Here is a 25902-nt window from a genome sequence, read left to right as displayed (position 1 = left end):
ATGTGCATAATTTCACAAGTTACTTCATGTTAAAAATTAGGCAGCTCCTAATATGAAAAGAGAAATGCATTGAGCTTTCACTATTGTCATACAAATGCAATTATACCATGTTGTAGTGAGAGAAAAATGACCAAAACAAATCAGTCACGCTTTGGTTTGGTTTTACAGTACAGCACATATTTTATTTTTATTTTTTTAAACTTTTTTTCTTGAATTGTTATGAAATTAATCTATCAATTAATTTTTAAATGTTTTTAATTGAATTGTTATGAAATTACTCTATCAATGACTAAAAAAAAAATAAAACCATATTGAAATTGTACATTTTATTGTAAATGTAGGTATAAATTGAGATATAAAATGTGCAATTAATGTGTGATTAATAGTCAGTTAATTATTGAAGTAATGCGATTAATTATGATTACAAATTTTAATCCACTGACACCTCGTTCAGATAGATTGTTTTGGACGGACATCAATAAGCAACGTAGTTTTGTGCAAGCTAAAAATAAGTATGTTGTTGTTGTTATGCAATACAATAGCACCTTCCAATGGTTGAAAGTTCAAACAGACACTAACTGACGTTTGCATTTACAGGTAGAAGTGGAGGATTTATTAACATAATTATTAATTAATCACATTAATAAATTATGTGGTTGTAAATGAAGTAGTAGTTGGAGTAATAAATTTATTTTTCATAGGGTGTGTGGAAAATGAAACGACAAGGAGAGTTTGGCACTTAGACAGGATCTTTAGTCATACTCTAATACAAATTTGCATTATGTTCATATTATAATGTTATGTTGATAAAAGTACTGTAATTGCATGAATACAGTATCTGCGTGTGCGTGCAAGTTCATTCAAGTTAAACAGTGCTGAATTATTATTTTTGTACATTTTATACATTCTTAATAAACGGCACATTATGTGCAAAAATGTCCCCTTTGCTTAATATGTACTTAAATATATTTGAACATCGATAGACTCCGATTGAAATTAATTTTCATGAAAACAAATTTGGCATCATCTTTGGATGAAGTATCCTTGCCCCCCCTGGCCCCCCTATTTATAAAAGTCTGGCTCCGCCACTGCGTACGTATTGCAGAAAATAATTACTATAATGATGATAATGAAATGATGCAATTATTGCCTAAGAAGTGACATTTCCTCACCATTATGTTCTGTACTCAGCCTCAGGTTATTAGGTATAACTAGGAATTTATTTGTAAACTGCATGTCTGTGCATGTTTGTCTCATGGAATATTAATATAAATATTAATCAAAGGTAATGGTCTACTACCGTAAAGTCCCAGTTGATAAATACTAATACATTTCTTCGTAAAACGCGTCCATGTTTCTCCTCCGGCGACTTAAAAATAAATAAATAAATAAATAAATTGCCTCACCAATCACAATCTTCAACGTCACAGCCAATCCTGTAGCGCAACGTCATCAATAGGCGAAGGCCGGCAGGCCGATCACATTTGGTACCGACACCGGCTTTCGGGAGGCGTCTACAATCTGCCTCCCAGTTTGGTTAAAGTGTGTTCGCTGTCTCTCATCCAGCGCACAAAGGCTGCTCGGAACTTCATTTCAACGCCGAGTTTACACCAATGTCCAGCTGTTTGAGACTTGGAGTTCCTTCGTTAATCCTTCCAGAATTATGAAAAACTACCCTCATGACTACACCGCGGGTGAGCGCTGTGGAACCGCTCCGCTCGGTTTTGACTGGGTGCTCGTACTGACACGTCAATTTTGAGTTGTTTTTCTCGTTTCCTGCTCTCGTGCCTCCATGTACAAACGCGTAACTGATTGCAGTTATCCTAAACGGGGTGGACTAAATGAACTGCAGGAGACAGGAGGTTTATTTTATCTCTCTTGTTTAATCTCCACTTTCCGGTGAGCGTACATACAGCCTCAACTCTCTTTACGCGTTCTTCCTGCATGGGCGTTCCAGTCACACGTCATTCACAGTGACTTGAGGAAGTAGCCAACCAGGAACAAGCATCCACCAATCAGAAACGGTTGGCGGCGCAGTCAAATTTGCCCCGAATTTTGACTGGAAGGATAACGTCTTCACTTCAGAACTGGCACACACAAAAGGCGCACTTTCTTTCCCCCCCCCTGGCTCGAAGGAGAGGCGCTGCATCGCTGCTGAATGAATACAAAGAAAACTCTGATTCATATTGTTTCATAATCAAAATCACCTGGCGTATCAGCAATGACTGATGCTGACATCTGGTGAAAAAAATTGGAAGTGTCATATTAATTTTTTTCGCCCTTTTGTCTCTTTATCTTACAGTTACAAACACATTCTTTTGGCGTCATTCCTCAAAAATAAAACCAGTCTAACAAAGCCGTGCAAATACCAGACACTCCAGAAAAGATCTGACAAGATTAGAGGACGGGAGGCACTGCCGTTTCCATACAGACAGCCCTCATTGAAAGGGCCACAAATATGTGTGCCCCAGCGCCTTCTTTTCAGTGTGTGTGCGTGTGGTAGGGGGCTCCAGCTTCAGTTAGAGTCTATGGAACCTGATACTGGATGACTCCCCATCACAAGAATGTGAGTTTCCTTCTCTCGGAGCATCTGGCTAGACGCCCGGCCACAACTCCATCTGTGTGTGTTTGCGTGCATCTTGTTACTATTTGCCCCTTTTTCCGAGCCTCTTTCCGAACACTGAGACATTCTTTGTGCGTTTCTTTGTCTACTGGCTTTGTGGACCCTTGCTAACCTCATGTCAGTTTTGTTTCCGACCTTTATCCTTGACACAAGGATGGAACACAAGAATGTGCAACTCTCTTTTTTTTTTTTAGGGGGGGGGGGGTTGTTGTAAATTTAGTCAAATGGAACAGTTATGTTATTCTGATACAAAATTTTACTATAACTGTATGTGTTGTACAGGTAAAACATTTTCTATGAAAAACATTATTTAAAACAACTTGACAACTACAGTTCTATATTTGTTAGTTTGTCTGTAGGATGCCAGCTGATTGGCAACCAGTCCAGTGTGTGGGTTGCCATTTTGCATCAAGTCAGCCGTGTGTGTGTATGTGTGAAATGTGTTTACAGGTGCAATCCCACCGACTAACCCCAGAGGGCAGTAACGCTCCACCGCCAAACCTGGTGAGCCGCTTCCATCTGCAAGCAGAGAACAAAAATCACTTTCAAGTAGGAAAACCCAATACTTTACCTCAATTGGAACACATTATAACCTCATTGAACCGAGTTTTTTTTTCTTCTTTTTTTTCGTCTAGTGAAACGCCACCAAAGTTCACTAGAAGTTACGGTTTAGCTTACACAGGAAACAGCGTTTAAAGATGAAGCCCTGTTTGAAGTTGATGGCGTTTGCGGTTTTCCATATTTTTGACGAATAACGGACAGTTTGACAAATTTAGTTGTGCTTTCACAGACGAATCAATACAAAAATGAATGTTTGTCTGTGTCAATGTGTCAGCATAATGATCGAGTGCCAGTTCTGCTCAGTCCTGCATGTATCCCGCCTCAGCCGGAAGAGAAATGGATGGATACATGGCATGAACAACAGCATAAATTAAGTGTACACATTCATCTTATTCATTCTTACACTCTGTGTACACAAAAACATAGATGTTTTTCCAAAATATTTGTTTTATTTAATGATTTCTTTATTTGGCTATTTACATACAAATGAAATGGTTGATTGAAAAGGATCCTTTATTCTGTGGGTGGTATTTATTTTATTTTTATTTTTATCCATCACTTCCTCAGTAGTAGGCCAATTTGACTTGAACTAACATATGTCTTTATTAGAGTGGCAAGTGAGCTGGAACCTATCCCAGCTGACTCACATTCACTGTTACTACCTCATTTTAAAGTACAATTTAGTGCAAACTGGAGTTAATGACAAAGAGTCCCTCTTCTTAAATTAACTGCTGGATTCTGTTTCTCCCATTTATCTTCCAACAAACTGCATTTTCCCACATATCCAAATACAATACAGCAGATTATGTATGCATGTACGTGCACATGTGCTTGCAAGGACAAAGTCTGAATTGTTCATCCTCATTGCTCTTTTTTCACTTATGTTGTTAAACTCTCTTCCTCACCTCTCCCGCTTTCTGGTGACATTTTCATTCAGTGCACAGTATGTAATCAATGTTTACACGCTTGCCATCCATCACTTATGACGTCCGCCGAGGCCCAAACAAGATGAGGAGAACTTCAGAGGCTAAGTAAACACATATTATAACAGCATGCTGATTAGGGTGAAGCAGTGCGGATGAAAGACAAGACGGGATGATTGAGCTCTGCTGGAAAATCCATCTTTGAACTGCAAAGAGCGATGGAGGCAAGGCGAACGCAAGCAAAACAAAGAAGAGGACGGCGAAGCCAACTCTTAGCTCACACCGAGAAGTGGAGAATGAAAATCAGACAGAGAAATTGAGAGCAGACAGTGGAGATGAAGAGAACGAGAAATGAGAAGGAGGGAGAGAAGAAGACAGAAAGTGGTTGGATGATGGCTTCCAGCTGCATGGCACTCCTCCAACGCAACGCGCACGCACACATGCATACGCTCAAATACGCTTGAAGTCAGTAGAGGACCATCAGATAATGTAAGTCTCTGACAGTCTATGTTAGCAACTGTGACATGCCTGCTTGCACAAGACGACAAACAACTTTTGGGACTATAAAATGTTGAGAAGATTTGGTTTGCTTTTGACCGTATAAACTTGGCTTTGGTTGCTGGAGAGGAACCAATTGGCTTGTTCAGGACAGTGATGGGGAAGTTTCTTCCACAATGTAATACATTTTATATTACTCGTTAATGTTATTTGAAAGCAACTTCCCCAGTATACTGTTACGACTTCAACAAAACAATTTCATAATTTAACAGTATGACATTTCACTTTATGGCTTTTCACGTTGGAGAAATGACAGCTATGCATCAATAGTTACTGAAAAGCCAGCCAATCACGATGCGGTCAAATCAATTTAAATAGAAATGCAAGTCACAGCAAAGTGGAACAACTGATTTAATCCCCTGGCCTATGTGCTTTTTGTTGGTGCCAAAAAGTGGACACAACCAGAGAAATGGTAACGTGAACATTTTGTAATATTACCATCATTTTATGAGCACCGCATTTTTCAGACTACAGTCACGCTTTTCTTCATAGACTCAGACTGGCACTCAAAATCCCCGTTTTCTCATCATGTTGATGGCAGTGAACGAGTTCCAGTTGGATTCAAAGCGTCCGCTTCGAACAACGGCCAAAGGTAGAATCCTGGTCGGCTATTGTGCCTTTTGTTGCTGTACATTGTAAATCCTTGTTGTGGTGGATGCTGCATGCTAAACTAGCGAGTTAGCCAGGAAGACGGTCCCTTAATTCTTTGTTCCCAACAAATTTAAGAAATATGTCACACGTTAGTTGCCATGACTACTTCCTTTTCTTCTTCTACATCCATTTCTTCTTCTGCTTTCTTTTCACGGTTGGCATACTTTTATTGGATTACCGCCACCTCTCATGCTCACTAGCATGCTGCATACGCCACAACAAGGAATTACAGCACCAAAAGGCAAAACAACCGACAAGGATTCTACTTTTGGCCACAATGTGACACAGGATTGTAGTTAAGCCACTTTAAACTAAAAAGAAAAACATTTCCTTGGAGGTTTTCGAAACTCGTCTGCTGTCGTCAACATGATCAACATTTTCGGTCTCGCTTTTTGTTAAATAAATTTCCCCCCAAAAAAGTGACTTAGTCCATTTTGGCTTCTAATTTTTCTTCTTCTTCATGATACATTTTATTTATTTATTTATTTATTTATTTATTTATTTATTTAGACTGGTGTGACTAGTTCTTCAGAGCGACTTAGTCTCAAAAATACAGTACATACCTACTTTGCTGACAGCAAAAGGTGAAAAGTGATCATACGGTGAGTCCTTGTTTACGATATATGGCAGATTTACTGTAATTGGTGATTTTGCTAGTCCTGGATATAATCAGTTTAGGTCTTGGGTTAGTTTAGCTGTGCTTTGATCCTAAACAAAGATATTGTCATGGTTTGGGTTGGGTTCTGTTTTTTTTTTTTTTTTTTTTTGCTTTTGTCAGGGTTCTAGTTTTGAGTGAGTTTTGTTTGAGTTTATCCTCATGTTTCTTTGAGTTTCAGCCATGATCTGTGTTTTGTTGTTGTTGTGTGCCTCCCTAGTCTTGTCAAGCATTGTCATGTCCACCTGTGGTTTGCCTGCCCTTCCTCATGTGTCAACCAATCAGCATCCTCTGCCACTTGTGTCTTGCCCAGCTGTGTCTAATTGTCAATTAGTGTACGTGTATTTAGTTTCTTGTCTCCCCGCTGTCCGCGTCGATTCATTGTGTTTCCCTCTCATCATGATGCCCATTTTTGCCTAGGAGTTTCCCCATGTTTTGCATCGCTGTTTTTGCTGCACATATTCCTGTTAGCCAGATCCTTGTTTTTGTTTAATTAAATCTTTTTAACTGCACCTCTACCTCCACGCCCTGTTTTCCCTGCACCCACACCATAACAGACATAGGAATAGGAAATCGCTGCACAGTTGAACCTACCCTAACTTAAAACTCATTCACTGCCTTTGACAAGTATACTTGTCAATTGTATTTTTTAGAGCGGTGCTAAATGGGGGCGAATCTGAGCATGCTCCACTGTAAATATCAAACTTGGAAACAACTTTACTGATGCCCAACCACCGGTAGATGACATCATTGCCCCATTTTATAGGAAATAAACACAGTTTCAGAGTCCATGGGAGAAATGGCTGTATTTTGGCAAACCTACATTTTTCTGCTGTCAATTATAAAAGAACGGGACGGGACAAAAAGTAGGGAGTCTATTCTGTTATTTGGTAGATTCGGTTTATATATAATTATTGAATGTAATATCACGTGAGTATTGGAAATGTAAAAATTTTCTATAATGACTGGCAGTGAATGAGTTGTTAAAAAATGTGCACAAAAAAAATATTACAGAATATCAACTTCCAAACTGTGACTCGTTTGAGACTCATTGGCAAACTCATCGGGCCCGTATGGTGCAGCGTCTGACGCATGCTTGTGTGCATCTGACATCTGTTTGAAAGATAGTAAATTAGCAGGTTTCCTCAGCTCCACTCGAAAATAAACTGCTCGCCCACGGTGAAACATAACCACACAGCCATCGCGCAAGCTGACATGAACATTAAATAGTCAAAATCGGCGTAAATTACTCTGAGACGAGTTGCAGCCTGTGCAGCGTATGACAGATTAATGCTGGTGTTGGAAATTTTTACAGCATACAAACAGTGACAACAAATAAAACATGGAGATAAATGGTAGGGATATTGTATGTGGCGGTGATGTTTTATCGGGTAAATGAATGGATCACTTGTCACTGTCTTGTTTAAAAAAAAAAAAAGGGGGGGGGGGGTATTAATATGTCATTACATCGATTATCAAGTGATGACTGTACATAAAATATCATCATGAGGAATTGCCCTAATTTAAAGACAAGTCGTGTCCCTACAAACACCAGCAAAGCCAATTTCTAACGCATTAAGTATAAGAGCTGTTTCACATGAATTCATGATTACATTCAGAGAGGTATTCATTTAGCAATAACTGTATTGTATATTCTTGTGGTTGGCAATGATGTAGCACCATTGTTGTTGCTAGTTCTCTACAAAGTAATGCAGTTTTACAACCACTATAAAACAATGTACTGCTAATTGATTAGGTAATCAGGATGTTATAAACTAGCTACGTCTTTGTAATACCGATAACGGAACCATTTACCTTTGACTTCCATCCATCCATTTTCTAAACCTAGTGGACTCCTCACGAGCATTGTGTGGGATAAAGCCGACAAGATGACTGGGCCAGAGGTGGGTGACACAAATTTTATATTTTATCTGCTCTGTTTTTGATTTGATAGTAAGCCTGACCTGCTACAGTGAATTAGGCAAAAGGAGCCTTTTTGCATCTTTTTTTCCCCCTTCTTCATTATTTAATAATGAGATGCTAAATAATACAGAAGAAAAGCAATCGAGTTAAATTTTGCTACACTGTTTGTTAAGAAGTAGGTCTCGCTCAATTTTCACTTTTAATTACTCACAGCAATTTTTTAGGTTTCATAAAAACTTGTTAATCTAACCAAGGCCATTTATTATTGTAACGTAAGTACAAGTGTTGTGTTTTGCGGGTTGTTGAGAACCCAAATGCAAGGTGCCAAGGCAGGTGCACTTTGCACTCCAAAACGTAATTTAATTGAACAAGAAGGAAAAGTCAAACAAGGTAACGTACTCCAATATTTAATTAACAAAAGACCAAAATGAATGGGTCAAAAATAACTAAAACAAACAATGGGAAGAAGAATACTTGACTAGGATCGAGACAGCAAACTAACACGCAGGAAACAAGACGTGAACAGGACAATAAAATATGTTTATAATCATGTAAAATATGTTGTGCTAGTCGACATTGTCAAGTGACGTCCGATAGTCAGTGATGTCGGGGTCCTTTTTATTCCCCTGACTTCGCAACTCAGAGCTACAAGTTTGAAGGGCCGTTCCCATGCACACAAGTCGGAAAAGTCCGATTTCCCTCCTTCCGTGAATGCAGCATGAATACAAACAAACTGATGAGACAACGACAGACACCTGGATAAGACATACGTGGCTGAGGGAGCTGATTGGATGATAAAAGCGACAGGATTGACAAGCACAGGTGGACACAATAAAAATTAATGAGACAGACACTGACAAAAGGAGACACAACTAAAATATAACTACAAACTAAATCAACAAAACACAGATCATGATAACAGTAGTAGTGCTTGCTTATAGATCTTCCGCGCTTTTGTTTTGATTACATTTTTAAAGGCAGAATTTTCAGTATCTATTATATTGGACGTCGTTAGAGGAAGTCAAGTATAAAAAAAATTATTTACAATAAATACTCTGCGATTATGGAATATGAATTGAGCAGCAAAATCCACCTGTTTTTATTCATCTCAGGGGCCGGCCATTTTGCCACTTGCTGTCAACTGGAAATCACGTCAGAGTGCCCAAGACGTTTGTCACATGACCAATCCCAGAAAACAGGTGAGTCATGATTGGTCGTTACTTGAGCCCTCAGGAACTTTGATGTCATTTTCTGTAGGCAGGAAGTGACAAAATGGCCGCCCCTGAGATTGAGGGGTGGACAGGTGTTTGGATTAGTGGGGGGCGTATACAACATATTCTAAAGATGATTTTTGACTTGACTTTCTTTTTAATAAAATTTGTCAAAGGGGAAGTCAAGGCATGAATTGTAATTGAAATAGCCTCCACTCCTATCCCGCCATGCAAGAGTGGAAATTGTAACTTAACCATGGATGTTATAATTAATCAAAAATAAGACTTGAGATGACGAAAGCACTGTGCCAGTTTCACTTTCTAATGTCTGGCTAATTGATATGCCGCTAACACTTGAAGTTCCACTGTAGGTCACTCCCAGGCAGCTTGATAATTCCTTAACAGCTCCAACAAGACTGGAGATGCTTAATCCCTGTCATGAGTCAGTAAAGCCGACTGATGTTTGACATTCTCGCAGCTTCCTGCTCTTGCTCCCTCCAAGCCAGCTTCTCGCCTCGAGGCTTTGTCCACTAAGTCAAAACATTGGCAGCTCCCATATTTTAATTCCGTTCTCAAAACTGTCCCCCCCCCCCCCCCTTTTACGACTTGAGCTCATCTGTTTTCCATGTGACCGTGACCAGAGAATAATGTTATTAGGGGCGAAGTAAAGACAAAAAAGAAAAACATGGATCAGATGAAGCTTGAGGTGGTGGCGCCAAAAGAAACCCCAGCCGCCCCATCCCCCCCACGCTATTGACAAGCAGCGTTTTGCTGTGAGGCAGATGGCCCATGGAGGCTTTGGAAGCGCCATCTTCACATGTGAGCAAATGATTATCTGTGACATTTCAATACAGCCTTTAGTCCAAGCTTCCGCAAAGGCTTCCTCCCGCTCCATTCAATCTAATGGGGCGCCTCCTTCACAGGGCTTATTCTCCCCCTTCATAAGCCCCCTGGATCACCGCTCGTCAAAATCAACTCAAACAATGTACAGTGGAGGAGTGTTTCCACCGTAGAAAAGACACCAGCGTGTAATGACATTTAAGCCCTCAGACGCTCACTCGAAGTGACTGTATCCTTTTTCCCGGTGCGCTTGGCTCGCAGTGGGAGACGGGCCAAATCCCCCGAGCGTGGCACACTAAATTAACATCGTGCGAGTCGACTGTGACCATCAGACTGAGTCTAGTCATTCATGATCGCTCACTTAATTAATGAGTGATCTTTACCTTCATCTCCTGATGGCTCCTTATCAGGCCCGGAGTGTGTGGGTGTGTCCTTGTGGAGCCCGCCACTCTATCAGTTAATTAATCAATTAGAGATTAGCATGATACTTCAGTCCGCTGTGAATCTTCACCTCATATTATGGACCGTTGTTTACCTCCACCTTTGTGGAACACTTTGGAAAGGGGTCTTGTGCGCCACTCAAGTTTTCGTCTTCAAACTTTGGCTGTTTCATCTAAAGACATTTGAGACGAAAAGCCATCAAAAGCTTTATTTCGTTGCATTCTGTTACCATGGCGACGCGCTGTTTGTAAAGAAAAATTATGCTGTTTTGATGATAAGCCAGACTTGCCAAATTCTGGTCATCGAGGGCCAGAGTCCTGCAGGTTTTAGATGTTCCCGGACTCCGACACACCTGATTCTTATATAATCAGCTCATCAGCAAACTACAGAAGCCTGATAACGATCCTGATCTTTAGAATCAGGTGCGTTGGAGGAGGCAAACTTCTAAAACCTGCAGGACTCTGGCCCTCGAGGATCAGGATTTGGCAAGCTTGGCGTAGACCATCAAAAACATAATTTTTCTTTGCGAACAGTACGTCGCCACGGCAACAGCATGCGACGAAATAAAAACACTGTATTGTATGTAGGACCAAAACTGCTCAAATTCTAAATAAATAAATAAATAAATAATAAATAAATAAATAAATGACTAAAAGTGGAAATAAAAACGCATATATATATATATATATATATATATATATATATAAATTTTGGCAGTTTTGGTCCGTACTGCCAAGTCAAAATGTTATTCAAATGAGGGGGCGGTCCTAAGCGTGTCTTGTGTTGAACTCCGCCGTTGTTGTCTAGCAACTCCAGTCACAAATTGAGGTGACAGTGGACAAGATAATTAAAAATGATAATAATTAAAAAAAATAAATACAAATGTATTTATTTATGTTAATATATTTGTTTATTATTTTTATTTCCATTTATATTTATTTTTTTAATATAATTTTTTAATTATATTTTTTTATATCTGTTTTTATTTTCACTTTTAGCCATTTATTTATTTAGTCAATTATTTATTTAAAATTTTGGCAGTTTTATATTGAGCCTAGTTGAATACTCGTGAAGCTTTGCGCACTCATAAGGCCTGGCAAAAACATGTATATTTCAGAGTGTTATATATCTCATCTAAATGTGATTATTGGCCTCACAAATGTTCTTCAAAGGTGGTCAAATGTCACAATTTCTTCCATTCTCACTACCTGCCAATATCATGTCCAACTGTCCTAATACTTTTGTCCATAGGAGAAGTGAAATGCCGACTTAACTGTCAGGCGGAGCGACACAAGGGATTAGGTGAGCCTCCTGCGGAGTTCTCGGGGCCCCGGTAGGTGTGCAGACTGCATCCCTCTTCCAGCCAACACAAACACATCTCAGTCCAGCCCTTCACGCAGCTCAGCCATAACACGAGCGTGCACTAAACCAAAATATGTTGAGCTCAGTCAAACTGGATCAGACGGCCCGCTGGTGACACGGTGAGAAGATTTTCGCCTCAGCCTCCAATTTGTAACACTCGCGGCAAGATGAGGTGAACATTAAATAACTTCAGCAGTCGGGATTTTCCTCTGCATTCGCGTACGCGTACGCCAAAGCATCTGCTCCCACTTTCAAGACAAAAAAAAAATGAGATCAGATTCAAATTCCACTCAGCTCTGGTGAGTCGAGCACCTCACTATGGCAACAACCTGCCTGGCCTGTTTAAATTAAATAAAACAATGTATACATTTTACTCCACTGCTGCGGTCATATGTGGAGTTTGAGTCGAAATTCTGTTTCTCACATTCTTTCATACATTAAACACTAAACAATAAACAACACACTGTGAGTGTAAATATATTGAAACAGTCATGATTTCATGTCAATTTACTCACCAATGTACTTAGTGTGAAATTAGGGCCTTCATAATTGAACGCAAAGCAAATATTGTGTTATATGTAAGGAAACAGGTGCGTCCACAGGTTAAATGTACCTTCTGCCATGTAGCAGAAGAACATTTCATTGTTTGTTCTGCCTGTAAATCCCATGGGAGAGATAGATGAACAAAGATATGTTATTTTCCAATTGTTTTATAATCACACTAATCTGCTGTCACGGTTATTGGGCATCACAGCCTTAGAGAATCTAACTCCAGTTTAATTACTTTTTGTGTAAACATTGAGCGGGGTGGGCAAACAAACATTGCTTCATGATCTTTTTCACATACAAATCAAATCGTGTTCAGTGTTTACACTCGCCTGAATTGGTGCAGGCAGTGTGGGTTCGTTGCTACTCAGTGAGTGTGAAAGGTCCTCGGTCTCTATGTGCCTCTCTATGACCTTCAACTAGATAAGACTATAGAAAATGGATGGATGGGGTCAAGATCCGGACTAAATCTGTTTAAAGGGATAGTTCGGATTTTTGGACATGAATCTGTATTGCATCCTCAACTTTTCTCTAATCGTGGGGGTATTCGTAAATACGCTCTGAGTGTGCACTGTTCGGCTCTGACCATTTAGAACGTCAGAGCGATGTTTAAATGTTCCGTTGGGTTATTCAGAGTGCCCCCCCCAAGAAAAAAAAAAGTGGATCCCAGTGGGTCAGGCATTGCAAGGAAAGAAAACAATTCAAGCATGAGCTGCTGACTGGCTTATAATGCGTCGAAAATTCATGGAAGGGGAACATGATCATTCTCAGAATGGTGTTTAGGGCGTCAGCCAACGAGTTCCGGTTAGATTTAAAAATTCCGCTTCTAACTATGGAAGTTTTTTCTTTTTAATTTGAAATGGCTGACCTTAATGCATTGCAGCCAAAAGTCAGCAAATCTTTGAAGGCGGGACGCCGCATGGTAAACTAGTCACACATTAGTTTCCATGACTACTACCTCTTCTTTATCTTCTATTTCTTCTTCTACGTTCTTCTTCTTCTACTACTACTAGTTGTGTGCAGTGCATTACTACTTTTGGCCAGAAGTTGGCGGTAATGCACCAAAGATATTTGCCAAACGCCAAAATAAAGTCAACACCGTGTTGACTTAACAACACAATTAGGATTTAGCTCTAATTTTAATATATACAAGTCACACCTGAGTATAAGTGGCAGGACCAACTAAATTAAGGAAAAAAAAGTGAAAATGAAAGTCTGAAAAATACAGTACAAGATCTGGTGCGAAAATAAAAACCAAAGCCTTCAGTTTGACCTAACTTTTTTTTTTTTTTTTTTAAACTAATTGAAGTCACAGCTCAACCTGAATTGAGTATTTGAGGTGGAGGGTTTTTGCAAAAGCCCACATAGAGATTGCAAGCTTCTTCTAAATGGTAGTCTCGACTTGACAAGGAATACAGCTCCAATTATTAACACCATACTTGTGATTGATCTGAGCAAATCTGATCCCGACTGAATCGCTGACAGTTGCGGAGCCAGGGGGGGGGCCCGTCACACATGTGCTCTCATACACACACACACAAGCTCACGCACACACGCACGCATTCAGACAGTGAGTGTTGACACAGTCCAGATGTTGGCAGCCATGTTCCAAATGAAAGAGAGGCAGTCGGCCAACAACCTGGACCACTCTCGCCATCAAATGATATGTTTACAATAATACTGTTCTGAGACTCTGGAGACTCACGCACTAGTGCACATGTTTTGCACATACGCACACACGTATTATACAGCATGCGCATGCATGAAGTGACACATGCAAGAGTAATGTCAAAGCAGGAAAGGAAATGAAGCAAGGGAAAGCCAGCGTACCACAAAGAGTGCGAAAAGCCGAATGTGCGGCAAATCAATTGATCAAAAGAGACACTAAATGATTCTCATGGCCCCGTTTTGAAACAGTTTCCCTCTGCTTTGTTGGGCAGGAAGATGTGGGATAGAAAAATATTAGTTATGTAACGTGGCTTGTACGGCAAGAAAGGATAATGTAACATAAACATACAAATAAAAAATACAAAAAAAGGCCACAGAAGAGCAGTAGAGTCTATATAATCATGCCGACTGTTTCCTACAAACATTCGTTCAACAAACAACGTGACCCATTTCTGCAAAAAGTAGTGCCACCAAATTTTCTGCGATAAACTGATGCTAATTCATAATTTCACCTTCACAAGACAGTTGACTAATTATTGGCGCCCGTGGGATATGAATGTATTAATCATGCCTCATATTTTAGGCATTCATCATAAAGATTTAAACATGATCATAAATTAATGAATTGAAAGCGTTTGAATGAGGATGAACCATTTGGTGAATTATGTTTCCCATCACAGCAGGTTTTCTACTACAGATCAGTCAAGTCAATACTAGCCATGTTTGAATTATTAAATAAATGAGCCATTGTGTCACAATTTGGTTACTTGTCATTTACCGAATTACAGATATTTTTGTTTACACACAATAAAAGACTTAAATAAGGAAGTCACCCCAAAAATGTTCTTTATGATATAGTCTATGCGCCGCCAATAGTCTAAACACGGCATTCTGATTAATATTGCGTCCATATCAGATGGAGGCCATTTTTATTTTTTATTTTTTATTTTTTGTGTGTGTGTGTGTGTGTGTGTGTGTGGGGGGGGGGGGGGGGGCATTTTGCCACTTGCTGTAAAACAACATCATAAGGCAGTGGTGTCCAAACTATGGCCCGGGGGCCATTTGCGGCCCGCCGTCCATTTTTCAGTGGCCCACGACATATGCTAAAAATTACATTTGACTCAGTTCAAATAAAATAGACAAAACCAAAATGTTTGGAGATGGTCAAAGTAAGAAGGGAGGGTATCGAAAAACGGGTGCCATTAAAGGTTATTTTAGTTAACAAAAATTAATAAAAAAAAAAACTAAAACTCAAAAAACAATATTGTTACCAAAGTAAAATAAAAACAAAAATGCTTTTTTTTAAAAAACAAAACTAACTGAATCTACATTTTATGTTTACAAAACGAACTATAATTATAGCAAACATGTCGTTCGTTTTAGTCTTTGGTAATTAATTTAATGCATGAGCGTTTGGGGATGATTTTAAATATGATTTTTAGTAGATTTATTTTGATATAAACCGGAATAATGACATTTGAACGTATGTCGCACAGAAGTGATGTCATCTAGCAGCAGCCAATAGCAAAGCACCTTCAGATGATGTTGCTCCCATGATGTGTTTTAAATATTGCGCACAAGTAATACACATTTTTTTTTAAACTAATACTAAAACTAACAAGCTAAACTAAAACTAAGCATTTTTAAAAGAACTAAACTAATAAAAACTAACAGAAACACCCTGAAAATTAATGAAAAATAACTAGAATGAAAAATTCCAAAACTATAATAAGTAATAAGCCTACTGCCATATTAAAAAATAAGTTGGTTTATATACTGTAGCATTTTTCTAAATATGCAAAAGCACAAATACATTATTTGTACAATTTTTAGGACTAAACACAACTTCTCTTCACAACATTATGTGGCCCTTGCGTCCTTCTGATTTTCTGTATGTGGCCCTCAAATGAAAAAGTTTGGACTTCCCTGTCATAAGGGCTCAGTTAATGACCAATCACAGTTCAGCTATCAAACATCACATGGCCAAACTCAGAAAACAGGTGTATTCTTTAATTACGTGAAGGACTTTGTGAGTCGACGCTATAAAAAAGTGCTATATAAATATACTTCCTTATTTTTATTGTCATTAACACATTTTTTTATATGCATTGCAACGTCACATTTAACCACATGCAATAAACACGTGATTATAGAATCAGAATGCTACAACGCATTACGTTAGCAACTAATTTTTTTGCTAGGTTTCCAGAGGAAAGAGAAATCTTTAAATAAATGTTAGGCTTTATTTTCCTGTTGTTTCATTTCAAAGCTACCCTGGCTGCTCAGTGCAATCATTGTCCTGATGGAAGTGTAATGAAGTGTGTAGCAGTGTCCTGCTTCGTCACAAGTGTGTGTGGGAGACGCACAATGGAAACTAACCTGGGACTTGAAATCATTTTTTAACACAAGAGGGCTCCCTGCGTGTCACATCATCTCATCCACCAAGAGGTGTGTGTTCACTACAGGGGTCCATTAATAAAATATGAGTGTATCATATAATAGACTTGTCTGGCAAATTACAGGAGACAGAGAGATGGCTTAATAGGAGATTTGTGGGGGAGTGGGAACGATGAAGACTAAACAGAAAAGATTTGGTGTCTTCTCATCAAAAAGAATCGTCAAGCTCTTCCTGTGCTACATTGGGGGAAATACACGGGGACGACACGCAGCGTCAGGACCATGAGCTTCCTCAAAGATGTTACAGTGGTGACTGGGGACTTTTTCTCAATAAGATCAAATGTGGAAAAAGTAGTCACAAAACTTCTGCTCAGTTTTGCTTTTTTTGGGGGGTATATATTATATAGTGTACGCAAATCTGTCTGCAAAGAGCTGCACTGTCACCATGGCAACAGAGACCAGCATTTGTATTTCATGTCATGAAAATTTAAGAAGCAATGATTTCTCTACCAAGTCAATGCATGTTCATTCATTCATTACAGGTGCTATAATTATTTATATTGAGTATACCTAACAGTTTCTTCCAGTCACGGTGCCTTGAGATACAAGTTTAATTTGTTCTATGAACATGCTTATAAATCAAAACACTCTTCTCCCCTTTGTTAGGCCTACATTCTGTCACTGACATTCTGTCATTAGTAAAGTAGATCATTTCATTTCACAAGTTTTTGGTGCTTCTAATTTGTGGAATATACAATATTAGAAGTGACACTGAACCACACGTTCAAGTTGCAGTACCAGTAAAAGAGACTGGACTGGATGCTTTCAGGTCTGATAGAACCAGAAGTGGACTGACGCACTCGTCCGCCAGGTGGTGTCTTCAATCACTGCTGGAGGTGTGCAGTTGGAAAAGAAAATGGGACGGTAGGGGGTGGGGGAGCGACGCAGTGTTGCCAGCGCGATCCATCTTTGGAAGCACAAGCAACGGAGATGAGTGGAGGTTCTGCACGGTGACACGGCAGCGTCTTGCTTATTAGTTGGCCCGAAATGCAACATTATCTGTGGTGAATTTATGGTTCCCTCACTTTGCGACCTGATTTCATCATTGTTAAGTCCTGCTGGCACCTCTTGCATATTTATTTGGTGACTGCTATAAACATGCATAATAGATAGATGATGCAATTAATATGGGTCCTAAAATTTGGGAGTACTTTTTTTTTTTTAAATATAAAATTCATTCATACTGAAGAACATTTGTGAGTTCAGAGATCACCCATATCGGACCTGAAAGAGTGTTCTCAAGTTCTTCCACAACAAACTCATCTAAACTTACAGGTACAAGCCAAATGTGGCATAAACATAATTTTCGCCTAATTATAAAAGACCGCCCCATTTCCATTTTGATTTTTTAATTATTATTTCGTGTTGCCAATTTGTGTTGAAGATATACAAGAAGTCGTGTAAACAATTTTAGTCAGGAGATACTTAGGAAGCCATGCAGGCAGGTGACGGCAGCTCGGGGGTCCTCGCGGGTCCTCGTCAAAAAAATGCCTTCAGTGAAAATGGCGAATCATTCACATGTATTGCAGGTGAGCGATAGTTATTTACTAAAGGGCTTTGTGTAAATTTATTTTCGTACTTTGTAGTCGAGGCTTGTTGAACTAGTCAGAAAATTCCTTCAGTTGGAATGATGACAACAAATGGTCACTATGTCAAGTGTCTTCATCCAACCCTTGGTGCTACACAAACTCCAAACTCATAAGCACAGCAGTTATGTTTTTCGTAATATCATACTTTTTCTCAGTTCACTTTTTTTCTATGCCCTTCTGTGGGTACTTAATTCAGAACCACCTTTAGTGGTGACTGTATAGCACAACTCATTTCCATGCAGTTCATGCGGAGGAGCATGTGAGGTGAACATCGCCTTGTTTTAAAAACAAATTAGACCGAAGACCCACAAACATTGCATGTTGTTGCTCACTTCGTCCTTTCATGTGTCTTGTTTGTGTGCAGGAGAGGAGAGCAGAATTTCAGCACAGCCCCCTTACTTCCATCAGAGGGGGAGATTTTTTTTTTTTTTTCTCCACCACCAATGCCAACGGTTCCATCAACACCACAGAAAGACATTTGGGCAGCTCACCCTGCAACCATGGTAACAAGAAGAATTTTACTAGTGGGCTGCAGCCAATAGTGCTGCATTTCCCACTGCACCGGCACCAATCGGAGAGCGGCCTGCAACCCGGCCCACTTAGAACAGTGATGGGCTAGTGCGGTGAGGATTTCGAGATGGAGGCATGGCTGTTGCGCAAGTAAGAGAGTAAGTACGTGTGTTTGTGTGTGTGCGTCTGTGAGAGACTGCGCCATAATCTGATGAGAGGATTCTCTCTGTAGTAAAGCTCCATTCACTCCAACTATCTGACATTTAGTGTAAAGAGCACTCGTATAAACACACAGCAGACAGCAACAAAGACAACGTGCACTATGTTAAGATGTCAATAAAGTCATTTATTATTTCACACAATGGATAACATGAACAACTTCAACTGTAGTTCTTCTTAATAAGTGCTCAATGCAGCCAGCCAACAGAATGGTAGCAAAAGAATGAGCTTTTCTTTCTCAGGAAAAAGAAGTGGAACAAAACATAATACCTACAGGATCATGAAAGATATACATGACCAAAAGCATGCCGACAGACATGGATATACATATATATTGCATGTATATATGTGCTTAAAGACATATAGCTGTATGCTAGCAAATGCAAATACAAAATATATGTGTAGACTTACACATACATACGGTGAAGAATATATGCATATGCATGCGCATCTAGTATTTACTCTATATGTCAAATATTTGCAGTTTTTTAATATTCATACAATGTACAAAAATGCTTCATGAATTAAAAAATCCATTACAAAAAGAAAAATATCAAACAATGTACAAGTGTTGCTCCAAATTCAACTTTCGGCTCGTCTAAAATACTTATGCATACAATCAAGTTGAGCATGCAAAGAAAGGAAAGCCACTCTAGAAAAAGGTTCAAATTCACTATATGTATACAAACCAAAATATGCCCTCACTTTGTGCTCTAAACAAGTACATTTATTGGTTTCCTCACTGATTCATCTGCATTTTATTTGTAATGTTCGCTTACAAATGTGACCTGTGAGGATTACGACGTATGAGGCTCCGTCTCACAGGATGATCACTTTGAAGGGACAAAGACTGCGTATCCCTGCTAAAGGATTACACACCGATCACAATGGTCAAAATCAAGAGCCGCTGGTCAACATACAAATACCATGAACCCTCGTCATAATCCCAACCCGTGGCCAGTCCATGTGAAAGCTCGGGTTTAGGACAATACTTGTCAGTGTTAGAAGGCACCGGAGCATTGGCTGGTAGCAGATAACAGACAAGACAGACATCTACCAGGTTCAACTCTACAAGCAACACACTGCAGACCGGTGTGAGTCTTCACGCAGAGCAAGGTCAAGCACACAAGCGATGGGGATGAGCGTATTTTTGGGGGTACGGTGTCTGATGTACACCGAGAGCTACCCAAACAAACATCTTCGTGCTACTGCACTGAACCCAAATGGCTGCAGGCAAAAAAAATAGTTATTCAGCAGGGACTCCTATTTCAGGTCGAAAACTGAAAGGGTGGAGATGATTCCTTCAACACTGTGATAGGGCAGGTTTGGATTACTACCTTTGTTACTACTGGGACACTGGCCTATGTTTAGGATCGCCAACAAAATCAGCAAGGATGATGTTTCCTCCAATGAACCGTGTTGGCCTTGGAGCATTCTGAAAACTACAGAGGCCCTAAAGTGACATGGGGAGAAAAAAAAAAAAGTTTCTCATTAGGATGACGAAACATCCTCATTAGGACGAGAAACTTTTTAAACTTGAACGAGATTACATGCTAGCACAGGAGACTTAACTACATTTCGTTTTGCATTTCTTTCTAACTGCAGGACCCAGTTTGGTTATATTGTCACTTGTGACTTAATTATGAGGACATTGCTACTTTACTTGCAAGTCGTCACCATTACGTTGTGTCTTAAAGACATTTCAAACATTTGAAGTCTTGTAGTCTGCTAAAGCTCTTTCACTGCCAGCCCAATTAGTTAGGTTTTTTTTTTTTTTTAACGTTTATATACGTCAATGGTAGTGAATGAGCTAAATAAGCTAGCGCTCTAAGGAAAACATGTTTCTCATCCTAACAATCCTAACTTTCTCTTTCTAGTGAGAAAGTTTCTCATCTTAGTGAGAAAAATACTTCACTGTTTCCTCCCAACGTCACTTTAGGGTCTCTACAGAATACATACTACTGCTTCAATCCTGTTGCATTTTCTTCTCAATGCCAATCATTCAATACAACAATTACTACAAATGACCATCGTAATTCATTGATATTGAATAATTCCATTGATTGTTGCCGATGATTTTATTTGCGGCCTAAAAATAAATAATATGACAATTGTCTGCTATTGGTTAAGTTAGAAACACTTCGTCCTCCGTTATGGCAGCATCATTCAATTCATTTCCTTTCAAAGTAATACTTAAAAATGAATCAAATTCATTGACGGTGAATATGACCCCACACGCGAAGAAGAAGAATTACTCAAACACCGCGCCTACAATTGACGACAATTTTTTTTTTGTTGTTGTTGAAGTTTTACACCCGGTTAAGGCTGGAATTGTAAGTTTTATACGCAGTATACATAAAATGAAAAATATTACTGGTGTTTGTCACAAGATCATTTCATTTCCATTATTCATGTTTGAGAAATTTATGTTCAGGTATGGCCAAGTGCATAGCTAACAAGAATATGTGGACATGACAACCTCCTTTGTTAATTGTTACTTGTAATTAACAGGATACTTTACAATATCCTGATATATGGTTTGTAAATTATGCTTATGATGTTAGAAAATGTTCATGAATCATTCATATACACAGCATTATCTGCCAATTAGGATTACTTTTGGCCAAAATAAAATACAACCATACTCCTTTTTATTTAGTTTTGAATTTCTGATTTTGTGATCTCCACATAGCATAATTGAATAATGGACAACTAATATCTAGCAGATGGCCAAGGCAATAGCGCTAAAATTGGCTAACTATTTGGCAGGAAGTCCTTTGCTCTAACTGTATTGAATGAAGCAGTTTAGAAAGGTTTCATGAAGCCTAATTAGCAGTTTAAAACCCCTTATTGTAAAGTGGTACTGCTACATAAGTGGATATTAAGTATCTCCAGTTTGAATGTTATCTAGTAGAGTAGCCAAAAAGTCCAACAACACACTAATACAGTCCACAGTACATTCAATACTTGATCTTTACCAGTCGCCACTTTCTAATTCACTTTCACTTGTTGCAATTCAGATGACCAGGATACATGCGTGACACTCGAAGCACAATCGTGACTATTTTTGGGTTGAATGTTAAATGCTGCTTGCTATTTCTCAGCTCAAATGTCATTTCCTCTAAGAGAGCAACAGAAATCATAAGGCACAAGTTGAGCTGCTGCAACTGAGAATTCCACCCTGTCCAAAGGAAAAAACAAACAAACAAACAAACAAACCAGAATCTCCTGAAATAGAACACGTAATAATATTTCTTTATATACGGAATAAACACGAGTGAAGAGATTTGATAAAAGGACACAGTACACGTTGACATTAAAACAATCCTGGCTACATTCTAGAGTGCACAACGGGGTGATTTACATTGGTTTCAACACGATCAAGACGTGGGTTTAAATTCTGTTAAATAAAACGTCCTCAAAATTAATACTGAGACTTTGGTTTCAAAATACTGGATTTTTGATTTTCTGTCCCAAAAATATTTTTATTTTTTTTAAATGAAAGTATAAAAAGTGGGGTAAGCTCTTCAGAACACTATATTGGAGTAAGCCCTCTCCATTCAATTCAGAGCCGGGCTTCGGGTTTGACGCTTTTGGCTGCGCAGCCTGCATATACAAATTGATTAAAAGTAATGCATGCTCACTGGAATGGATATCCACACCATCCAAGGCCAAAAAACCATAAGGCTGGAACAAGCATTTAAGTGCTGCATTTGATTGATGCAAGTGTACAGCTTTTTTTTTTTCTTTTATAGTGCATTAAACCAACTTTTAAGGTTTACAACAACAACAAAAAATAAAAACACAAAACACACCTGATATTCCCACTGTATACAATGCCCCCGCCCCCCTCCCAAGATATAAACACAATTATGAGCGTATGACTGAATACATGTGGTTTCTATCTGAAAACAAACTTGTCTTGCGTCGCATGATGCATCCATGTCTGTTTTTGGTTATAGAAACAATATGCAACGTTCATTGTCTATAGTACAACAATTTAATCGGATATACTGAATTCCAGTACATGTCTGTGAGCTGGTTTCCTGTTGGACAAGGCAAGCGAGAGTGGAAATTGTGTCTATGTACAGTCTAGGACAGTCTCGTCCACCATATTGCCTTTAAGTCAGCATCCAGGATCGGGTTCAACCTCTCCTGTATTGTTGATAAACCTCTAGGTTGGGAGAAGGTAAAGGGGAGAAAAAAAAGTTGTAGGGGTGACCCGACTAAGAAGGTAAGGTAACAGACGTGACATACAGTGAGAGCAAACACTAGGAGAAGTACAAGGGCAAGGTGGCTTAATTACTGCTGTATCTCTTTGACAAGCTCCCTCAGAAAGGCAGAAAAGAAGCTGAGCTGCACAATTTTATAAGAATCATAAACCCCCATCCCCCACCCCACCCCTTGCTGGTAAATATATGGCTTACGCCACATTCTGATACAGTATCATGAAGTATGACAAACATCACTGTATCAGACACATAAAGAGTCACATAATATCCTACACTGTCATTAGTACCGCACAATTCTATAGCATCCGATTCAGGATCAAATGAAAGCAGATCACAGGAAGCCTTAAAAGGCTCACGTTCGGACACAGCAAGTGTTCTGACCTGTTGTCATTCCCCTAAATCAAAGTGCACCAAGCAGTCATCGGATTAAGGGCACTGGATCTGATAAGGGTGAAACGGCGCTGGCTCCTTTCAGCGCCCCTGTTCATTTACAGAGTTGCTCTCTCGAGCGGGGTCTATTGATTGGAGGGCACCCATAAGTTGTCCCTGCTGTTGCCCCTGCCCCGGCGTTTGCCCCCTTTCGCGGGCGCAGGCAGAGAGCGGGCTCGGTGAACCACCTTCTCGATGGTTGCCGAGATGGAATCGTGATTGGAAAACTCCAGAGGCTCCGGGGTCAAAGTGGGCCCGAGGCTCTGCCGACCTGCCGGTTCATCACACCTCTCCAGAACGGGCATCCCCGGAGTCCTTCCATCAGCTCTTTTGCCGGCCAACATGTCGGAGCCGCGACCGTCGGCCCGGTTCTCCTCCCTCCTGTTGGCCGGAGCCGATTCATCATCCGGCGGATGTTTGCGGGGCCGTCCGGGCCGTCTCTTGATGATGTTGTTTCCTGTTTTGGCTTGTCGCTGCAGGCGCTTGGCACGGAGGATCTTTTGCACATGTTCGAAGTTCAACGAATGCATCCTTCTCACCTCCTTCTGGATCTGTTCCACCTCTCTGCGCTTATACCGTCGCTTACCGGGAGCACCTGAAAGAGTCGAAACGAGAACGGTGAATAAATAGATGGAGAAAATTCATAAAGAGTTCAACTTTTGATGAAAATGAACATCCTCTACAAGGCTAAGAAAGACATGACGGCAATTTTGCTCATGGGAATGTCTTTTTTTTTTTTTTTTTTTTTTCCCCCCCTTCTTTTACTTGAAGAGCTTCCTGCTAATTTTGACGTATTCATGCAAGCCTTTGAAAGCCCAGCTGAGCCAGGAGAGCATATCCTATCCTGTAATTGTCTGCTTGGGAGCAGAGAGAGGAGGAAACCCACAGAAATGTCTCCTTCAAGCATTTCATATGTTTCCACACAATCACAACCTTGTGCATCTGGAGCAAAGGCTGCCAAAAGCCATCTCAACACACACAGCGTAATTAACGCTACAATGTCTAATTTCCTTCTTGATTTCAGTAACCTCTTTCTGAGCTTGGTCCGTCTCTGTCATTCTTTTTGTTTTCCATCTCGAAGGCCTGGGCACCCTCCCCCTCCGTCTGGGCATTGATTCCAGGATTCAAAATGAACCACCACCAACATGAAGCAAAAGCGCAATCAGCCACGAGGTCCCCAAGCAGCGCGCAGACAAAATGCTGTTCTCTATTTTTTATCTATTTACTCCTGCTCCTTCCAAGGCCACCATTTTTGATTTTGACACAGTCACACAAATTTACAGTGAGCTCTAAAAAGTATTGAGATTTTTTCAGGATAGTCTGTCTAACATTTTCTGGAGAAGTACATACGTAGTCTGTTCATGGCTCCAAGACCTTTGAAAAAGTTTGAGAAGATAACGTAAGCACAGTCATTTGCTTTCAGGAACTATTAAAAGTTGACGGAGCAAACGCTCTGAAAGAAATTGTGCATTAAATGAAACATGATTTTCGGGTGGTGGTGTGTTGATATTGGTACACATCGGTCAGTGATAATATAATACCAACTTAAATAATGCAGTGTTTGGTAATGCACGCAAGTTACAGTTAGTGCATCATCACTTCATATGATACCGCATGATTGAAACATTGTTGACTTGGTGATTATATTCAAGCTGGAGGTTCTTATTAATAACGAATTGTATTGAGTGTTCGCTTTTTGCTTTTTGTTGTAATCACCATACATAACTAGAAAGTCACTGACCTCTGCCAAAACGGTGAAACAAGATCCTCTGCATCGTGGTTTGTTATCCATTATGCCATTTGCTAGCTAGCAGGCTATTTTATTGTCAATGGAAGATAGGACCACCATTATTATTCTGGTGGATGGATGAGTCCCTTGATTATATGGTCAGTTTTTGAACCCACACCTTTTATCCAGATCTCACTAAAATGTATTTTTTGTGTAATGTTAGCTATTGATTGTTTTTATAAATCAAAATAATGGCTTTGAAAAAGGCTATATAACAACAGAGCCTACACTTTTGCTTTTGCTTTATCTCAACTTTTAAGCATTAATACTTCTCAACCTTGACACCAAATTTGCCTACCTAGAATGGTACACTGAGGGTCCTGAATTCCATTCTATGGTATTTACGAATTAACTCAGTTTGAGGAACCATAAAATTGAGGCCTGATCACCTTCCCATTTACATCTCAGAAGAACATCACATTCCATTGTTACTTGAGAATTCAGGACAGACAATGAAATTAGTCTAATGCAGAAAGCAATAAGTATCAAGAGTTTATGAGCTGTACACGTTATCAGCTCAACTGAGCTCCGTCTCACACACATGCAAGCACGCACACAAAGTAGATGAAATTTATGAGCTGCATACACGGAACATAAAACGGGTGACCTTCAACAGTGCGAGGGTCCATATAGCGCTGACGACCTGTCTCTCTGCGCAATAGGAAACCCTTGCTACGCACACATTGCAGGTTTGATCTTTGACGACCGTTGTTTT

General features: G+C 39.6%; 1 protein-coding gene and 2 long non-coding RNA genes across 3 annotated transcripts in view; 2 read left to right on the top strand and 1 right to left on the bottom strand.

Annotated features, from left to right (window-relative positions):
- The first annotated feature begins 2200 nt into the window (after nt 1–2200).
- On the top strand, nt 2201–6483 carry LOC144019250 (uncharacterized). Its single transcript, XR_013283610.1, has 2 exons — nt 2201–2566; nt 3074–6483. It is a non-coding gene; the product is annotated as an uncharacterized LOC144019250 (long non-coding RNA).
- Nucleotides 6484–8616: 2133 nt separating this feature from the next.
- Nucleotides 8617–19041, top strand: LOC144019119 (uncharacterized). Its single transcript, XR_013283600.1, has 3 exons — nt 8617–9093; nt 11638–11719; nt 18373–19041. It is a non-coding gene; the product is annotated as an uncharacterized LOC144019119 (long non-coding RNA).
- The window catches only part of setbp1 (SET binding protein 1), a 44906-nt gene continuing 37847 nt past the window's right edge, over nt 18844–25902 (bottom strand). The window contains exon 7 of the mRNA XM_077521951.1: nt 18844–23993. Coding sequence (XP_077378077.1) covers nt 23485–23993 — 509 coding nt within the window. The 3' untranslated portion in view covers nt 18844–23484. The remainder of the gene's footprint in view (nt 23994–25902) is intronic.

Source organism: Festucalex cinctus, chromosome 5 (genome assembly GCF_051991245.1).
Source record: "Festucalex cinctus isolate MCC-2025b chromosome 5, RoL_Fcin_1.0, whole genome shotgun sequence".
NCBI lineage: Eukaryota > Metazoa > Chordata > Actinopteri > Syngnathiformes > Syngnathidae > Festucalex > Festucalex cinctus.
This window is presented reverse-complemented; position numbering and strand designations above follow the sequence as displayed.